This window comes from Homarus americanus, unplaced genomic scaffold, assembly GCF_018991925.1.
Source record: "Homarus americanus isolate GMGI-L3 unplaced genomic scaffold, GMGI_Hamer_2.0 scaffold58748, whole genome shotgun sequence".
Classification (NCBI taxonomy): domain Eukaryota; kingdom Metazoa; phylum Arthropoda; class Malacostraca; order Decapoda; family Nephropidae; genus Homarus; species Homarus americanus.
In genome coordinates, this window is record NW_024729645.1 from 710,415 (window position 1) to 718,100 (window position 7,686).

At 44.6% G+C, this 7,686-nt stretch overlaps 1 protein-coding gene across 1 annotated transcript; it reads right to left on the bottom strand.

Moving 5' to 3' along the window:
- Positions 1 to 947: 947 nt before the first annotated feature.
- LOC121866774 lies at positions 948 to 6,052 on the bottom strand. Its single transcript, XM_042366471.1, has 3 exons — positions 5,100 to 6,052; positions 1,405 to 3,053; positions 948 to 1,214 (listed from the first exon to the last, which is right to left on the bottom strand). The coding sequence occupies exons 1-3, from the start codon at positions 5,106 to 5,108 to the stop codon at positions 1,088 to 1,090; spliced, it is 1,785 nt and encodes a 594-aa protein (XP_042222405.1). The 5' UTR covers positions 5,109 to 6,052; the 3' UTR covers positions 948 to 1,087.
- Between the last annotated feature and the right edge of the window lie 1,634 nt (positions 6,053 to 7,686).

Below are 7,686 nucleotides of genomic sequence, written 5' to 3' on the forward strand. Positions count from 1 at the left end.
ACCTCGACAGTGTATTTCATAGGAAAATAAATCCCATTGATGAGGAATTTGCCTTTTGTGTTGTCCCATGTTAACCTGATCACCAAAGTTGTTGTTGTCGTTTATTTTTTTTAGGAATAGTTGTTATTTTACTTATTACATATTTATCTTATTCGTAAATTGGATAGTCGGTCAGTTGTCTAGTTGTCAGTTGTGTTATCAAGTCCAGACAAAACTGAGTTGGTAGAGACTTGTAGTATGTACCTTTCCAATGCCTGGGTTATCCAAGCATCCACGACAAGTCCTTACAAGTTTACAAGAGACATCTTTTTAAAACAACTATGATGACACTAAGTTATGTCATTCGTACTATCTTGACTTTGATCTTCTGGCGCATTACTGCTCTTCAACCACTTAAAAAATTTTGAAGTGCGTAACTAAAAAAATTTTCCTGGTCAAAGATAACTATACGTCTATGATAAATCAATAGAGTGAAAGCCTATCAGTATAAGACCCTATGTAAATATATGATATGTTATGATTCCTAGCGCCATCTATCAGTCCTCCCAGCTGCTCACATTACCCAGGTTATCTGAGGGTTGGTGATCACAGTCCTCTACTCTAAACGTTCTGGGTCTGTTCTTACCGATCCACCCAAGTCCCTGCCTTCCCCTGGCCCTCCTAACCCCCCCGCCCTCCTTTTGCCAACTTTGCCTATTAATATTTCTGTTATCATTCCCTCATCCCTAATAATACGATCAAATTATCTCATTTTTCATTTTCTCTACATTTCAAGTATTTCTCTTGAAGTTTTTACTAGTCTTAGTACTGGATTTATCTTCGTTTTATTTCTTATCTTAATGGCTTTACTCTTTTCCATTTATCTCCTCTAAATCTTTGTCATTGAGTAAATTTGAACTGTTCTATTACCACCTAATATCCCCTAGTTTCCTCCTCCTCTTTCCTTCTCTAATTCCTCCTGTGTCTTCTTCCTTCTCCAGTTCATGTCCTTTTTTTTGCTCTCTTCATATACAGGGACATCAACTGAGGGAGAAAACAAGTGTTCAGACGGACGACTAGTAATAAGGCAGGAGTTGCTCCCTGGAGGTTATTTGAGGGTGCAGGTGTTGTCCTCCTGCTCACAGGTGGCTGGTCGACCCTCCAGTATGAGACCAGTAACCTCGTCCAATAGCTGACCTGACCTCTCGGCTCCCAGAAGGTGAGCTACCCCGGCCCTGAAAAAGGAAACACGAACAACATACAATATAAATCAATGCAAAGTAATACAATGCTATCTTTTGCAACACAGTATAATGGCTACACGCCTTGCTATCTCCCAGAAACTGAGAGAGGATGGATTTAGTATAGGTGGTTCATTAGAGACACAGGAATAATATATCAATGATAAGTGAAGGAACATCTTACACAGCGAGTCGCCGGAGGAGATCATTGTCTGCGTGGCCGTGGTCGATAAGGAAATTGAAGAGCGAACACCTGACACAGCCGAAGTAATTCTCGTGTTCCCACCACAGGGAGTTTAGCCCCTGGACCAAGTCGTCCGAGTCGTCCTGGTGTAAAGGCAACGACCTTTTGGACTTGTATTTGTTCTCGGTGTCCTCTAGCATGCTGTAGATGGAGTGAACAACACTGGGCACGTCTGACAGGTCCCTCAAGTAGAGGTCCTTCGAAAAGTGTCTCCCGAAAGAATCGTCCTCCTCCTCCTCGGTGGTCACGATGATCCGGTAGGCCAAGAAAGCCAACAACACAGAGGCTCCAAGACCACCAAGGATGAGGTACGGATCCAGCTGTATTCCAGAGGCGTATCCTCCACTTAATCCGAATCCTCCCCCTCCGGCTGATCCGTAGCCCCCTCCCCCTCCGGCTGATCCGTAGCCCCCTCCCCCTCCGGCTGATCCGTAGCCCCCTCCTCCTCCTACTGGTTGAGTGCCATAGGAAGAGTAGGAATCGTCGTATGCACCGTATCCTCCATACCCATATCCTCTGGCATATTCACTTTGACCATAGCCGTCGTGGTATTCAGAATAGCCCTTCCTGTTCATTAAAGAACGACCCTCAGCAGCTGCAGAGCGTTCTAGTGGGCCGTTTAGTATTAGATCGAGTCCCTTGGCTGCCATAGGACTCGTTTTGGCCAGGTTAGTGCTGAATTTTTCGAGGTCCTCCCTCGTGACGTAGTTTTCTGCCACTTTCAGCACGTGGCCGACGAACTGATGAATAGCTTTCCACGCAGCGTCCCTCACGATACCACTAATGGTGTTGGACACGCTGCCTCCCAGCATCCTGCTAGCGGTCACGCTCTCGAAGTGAGTCAAGAGAGGCTTTAGCTGGTCTCCTATGTACTCTGTCAGCCCCGGGTCCACTCTCTTCCCAACTAAGTGGAGGAAATTCACTCTGTCACCGAGGCTGAGGACTTTGTTGATCAGGTTTAGTGGCAGCTTCCCGCTCAGGTGTTGGACTTCATACTCGTGGTCCAGCCAGTTTGTGTAACCGAGAGCCAAGGACTTGAATTGACCCCAGGCGTCGCTTCTGACGCCGTCTAGGTAATTCAACAAATCTGAATTTTCACCGATGTGGTTCTCTTCTGCGGATGATGATCCATCCATCGGCACCAGGGGGAGGAAGGTCATGTTGCTGAGTTCCTCCATAATGTCTTTCAACGGTGCTAGTTTGGTCGGCTCGATTTGTTGTTTGACATTTTTCTTCGTGGGTGAACCTTGAACCGTGATGTCAATCGCCCCAAGTTCGAACAGGCTTCCCAATACGCTGTTTTCTGTAGTGGCCTTGGCGTAGTGGTCGACCCCGAGAGGTGTGGGTGTAGTGGAGGGGGGCTGGGAGGTGGTGGGTGACCTGGGAGTAGGATCAAGATCCTTACCCATGATCAACTCCGACAGAGACCCGGGAACTTGTCTGCCACTGGGAAGATTGTAGAGCTGGTCTTTCAGAGTATACAGAGACCCCAAATGAGACTTCAGCATCCCTAGAGGGCTGAACGCTGAGCTGGGACTGGCTACTAAAGCCTCCAGTATCAGCAATATCTGCCACTTTGACACAAATATCTGAAATGATTGATATAACTGTCAGATGGCACTGATATAATATATATATATATATATATATATATATATATATATATATATATATATATATATATATATATATATATATATATATATATATATATATATATATATATTGTATTTTGTGTGTGTGTGAAATAATAATAATAGTGTGTGTGTAATGATAATAAGTAACACACACTCTCCTTCGATCTCCATTAGAATCACCTGAGTGAAGACGATACTTAACGTCCTCCTCCCACACCCACTTCACCTATAACCTCAGGACAGCACCCCCACCCTCCCCTCCATCCATAACCCGAGGACAGCACCGGTTCCCCCTTGCCGCCAGCACCAAGTGGCACCATTATAGAGGTCAGGAGTGTGCGCCGCCTGGGAGGGTATAGTGGCCAGCTAACTGTGGCAGTAGCTGAGGGCTGAGTCCGTGCTGCCTTCTCGTGGCTTATATGTTAACGCTCTCTCATTTCCGCCTTGCTGGGTACTGTAAGACGCCCCTTACCGGCTTACTGTATCAACGTCACAGATTATAAAAGTGGACATGTCCTTAGAATTGCCGTGAGACTGTACCGTGTCTAATGTGGCCTTATTATGGCTCTTTTTAGGAATTATGGTTGACGAATACGAGCTGCTTATGAGCCCTGCAGTACACACACACACACACACACACACACACACACACACACACACACACACACACACACACATACAGACACACACACACACATGTACGCTCAGGAGTTTGAAAGAGTTAACTTAGCAGTATGAATGAGGAAACATAAGATTCACGCTTAGATTTGCCCACACAGGAGCGGCAGTCTTTCGCTGGACACCGCCCTGCTTCCTGCACGAGGTGTAACCAATAACATTACACTACACTCCAGGGAAACTTGTTACTTGTCTTCTGAGATTTATATGGTAGATGGATGAAGGTGCTTGAGGGGGCCTTTGGTTGTGTCACAAGCTACAAACACTGAAGGAGAGATGTAGACACACAGACACGAGTTTCTGTTTAGGTTTATCTAGTGGGTAAGGTCCCTACCGCCAGGGTGGCTGAGTCAGGGTACAAAGTTTACACATAATGCGGCCAGGCTCAGGGTTGTCCCAGTAGTGTGAGGGGCAGTCCTGAGGGCGGGGTTAATCTGGGCCACCGCCTTAGAGGCAGCTGAACCTGTATGTTCAAGGGGAGGGGGGATGACCAGCTGACTACCCCACCAACCTGACCCACCCCCGGGTGTACATTAACGGTGGTCGATCTTAACAGTAAACTGCACTAAAACATTTGGTTTACACAAACACACACACACACACACACACACACACACACACACACGCACACACACACACACACACACACCCACACACACCTTTTGTATTTAGTGTTATAACTCAATGAAAATTAATTTGCACATGATAAGATTTGCTGTTTCGATTATGGCGTCGTTTACTATCATTATGTAGCAAGATTATACCTGAAGTAGGTTACGTTAGGTTAGATTAGGTTAGGTTTTGAATGAAATTATTAATTTATATGTATTTTTATGATCTACCCCTGTACATGATTGTCTATGGTCAGTCAAAAGTTTCCCAAAAGGAAAACTACATATTAATTATCCGCATATATATAATCAACACCTCAACCCGCCAAGATTCGAACCCACGGCCCACAAGCCTATAAATGTGACCGGGAACGCTAACCGCTGGACCACCAGGATACTAAAAGCAGTCCTAGACTTTGTTATATTTCACACAAAGCCTGTTCAACGAGCTTATGGCGCCGCCATAAGCTCGTTGAACAGGCTTTGTGTGAAATATAACAAAGTCTAGGATTGCTTTTAGTATCCTGGTGGTCAAGCGGTTAGCGTTCCACGGTCTCAGTCATAGGCATGTGCGCCGTGGGTTCGAATCCTGGCGGGTTGAGGTGTTGATTGTATGTAGATGTCCGCGTGCTTTATTGGGCTAATGAAATATATACACAGAGACAAGCAAAACAATCTATATAATCTACAGTATAATGGTCTCACTTACCTTTGTCATTTTGGGTGTTGAAGTTCACGGTGGCTGTGGCTGACACCTTGTGGATGACACCTTGTGACCGACACCTTGTGAACGACACCTTGTGGATGACACCTTCTGGACGACACTATACGGTTAATAACTTACAGCAAACAATAATACATGACAGGCAACATAGGACACCTTACATAAGAACTCCTACAGATGACACGTTACGGATCCTTCAGGTGCTTCTTACCTGCCCGTCACACCTCAGGTAGATAAAAATTGGTTGTCACGTGAGACAGGGTGACATGTGGTCCTTCACGGCACAGTCAACACGCTCATGGGGGTGATGCCAGACTTCCTTGTGAGGTTATGTCTCTTCTTTAAGGTAAAACTTCCTCTCTACCGTATGATAACAAACAGAGAAATTTTAGCTATTGATGGAGGATAAACGACGGATTCCTCTTCTCTCTAATACGAAAAAAAAAACCAGGCTTACTCTTCACAGTGTTTCAATTAACGGAGTCGGGACGTGAATACTTTCCTCATACAGTGTGTCGACGCGTAAAGCTTTCCTTCTCACAAAGCTTCAACAAAGGTCATCTGTCAGCTTGTAATCCTCACCTCTGAGCAGAGAACATCCGCCAGTCTTAAAATATTTACTGGCTAATCCCAACGACCAATATCAGAGACACTGTATAATCCTTAACGTCATCAGGAGCATTAGTCAGCAGTCCACAGTGTCAGCAATAAGAGGACTTAACTGCTGTCTCTATTTGGAGAAGCTAGCAACAGCAGGGCTGACAATACACATTGTCACCAACAAAAAGAACTACTAATCCATTGTCAGCGGTAACTTCCGCTCTTGGTGTCAGCAGCGTTGAATATAACAAGTCCTTAAAATGGACACTACAACCCAAGCGTCAGCCAGGCAGGTGGAAGGAGGGAGAGCGAGACAGTGAGACAGTCTCTCTCACACCAGCAACGGAGGTAGAATGAAGCACACAGGCACCCGGCTGATATTATCCCCGACCCCTTCTTTCTCCTCCTCCTCCTCATCTTCCCCTTCCATCCCCCCCCGTCCCCCGTCCCTCCTGCTTATCTCCGCTCCAAACTTTCAGAGCGGATCAAACTTCTTAGAATCCTCGTTGGTAAAATCTGTGGAATGAACACCTCTCATGATTGTACGTCCTACCTCCTCCTCATACCTCCTGTAACTAACTATCCCACTCTGGATCTTATTACTCTTCCTTATAAACAACTAATCAACCTGGAAATAAAATACAATGGAGTCATGCGAACCATCTTATGAGGACCAAAAACAACCAGAATTCTTTTCTTGTGATGATCATTATCGTGAGCTTGAGGGAAGAGCTCGGGTTGCCTTCGTTATGAGAGATCTTCCCTCATAATGCCATCATTGATGTTTGTTAACTTCTGAACAATAATAGCCCCCCTCAAACTGGGTTGAAATTTTGTCTTGGTATCAGTCCTGACTGTCTCTCCACGCTTTCACAAAATCTAAATTACAAGGCTTCGTAAGGGTGACCATGAATGTAATAATCCTTCTTGCTGAAATATTCAATCACTTTCCTCCTTGGAGAGATGTGTGAAGTCCTATTCATTAGTGGAGATAGTCTACTGACCCTTGTGTACGGGGTCGACTCTGTGCTGAATATAATGTTAAAAGTGGCGTCCCGTAGTGAGGGGGTCATAAATACTGCACCTGTGACGTACACAATACTAGAACCTATTGACTGTTATCTAAGGAGCATTGAATTTAGTGAATGGTATGCTTATAATGATGATTATGTGTAGCCAATCACAGGTAGATCAGGTTGTGTGTGTGTAATGTATAGAGTGAATAAGGCGACAGTGTCATCCATGTAAAGACTCCACAACTGGGCCACCACAACCTACACTGAACTTATGGGAATATACGTATAAACTGATGTGATATTGTGACAAATAATGATTTAGAAGCGTAGGACGGCCCACTAGCCTAAATGTCTAAAGTGGTATGCGATGACTGACATGGAGAACAACCTTCGTACTGAACTTGTGTGGATCCTATCCTAAGTTGGGATTAGGAAAGAATGAAAATATAGACAGTGACACAGAAGAACTAAGCAACACAGAGAGACCTGGTAGCTGTAGCATTAATAAGTAGAACAAACATTGTGAGATGAGTTACCGATACGACCAGAACAGACAGAACCATATGTTGTGATATAATCGTGTCCAGGATCCAGCTTCAGGATACGGGCACATGTGGCCAGTTAGTGAGGCTATACCCATAACCAGGACACTCAACATGTAAACTTTGTGGTAAACCTTTAAAGTATACTATTGAACCTTATATTACAGAAGGTTACACTGGCGGAGAGTTTACACCTGTTGGTCCACAGGTATCACCAATTATATAACTACAGTATATACTTTATTGAATCAAATCTTCAAAGGATGTGCTTAATACTATAGTGTCCACAGTGTTAAGTTGTGATATGATATTAGTGTAGTGGGTGTTACCTGGGTGCCAGTGAACGATAGCAGTGCCACCTGATTGTTTTATTCACAATAGGCCAAATTTTACTCCAATCTTGTTATTAAAGTT

Bases quoted from the DNA above. Each gene is read 5' to 3' on its own strand.
- LOC121866774 (XM_042366471.1), bottom strand. The intron at 1,215-1,404 runs GTAAGATGTTCC...TTCCTTTTTCAG, and splicing joins CTCCTCCGGCGACTCGCTGT to GGCCGGGGTAGCTCACCTTC.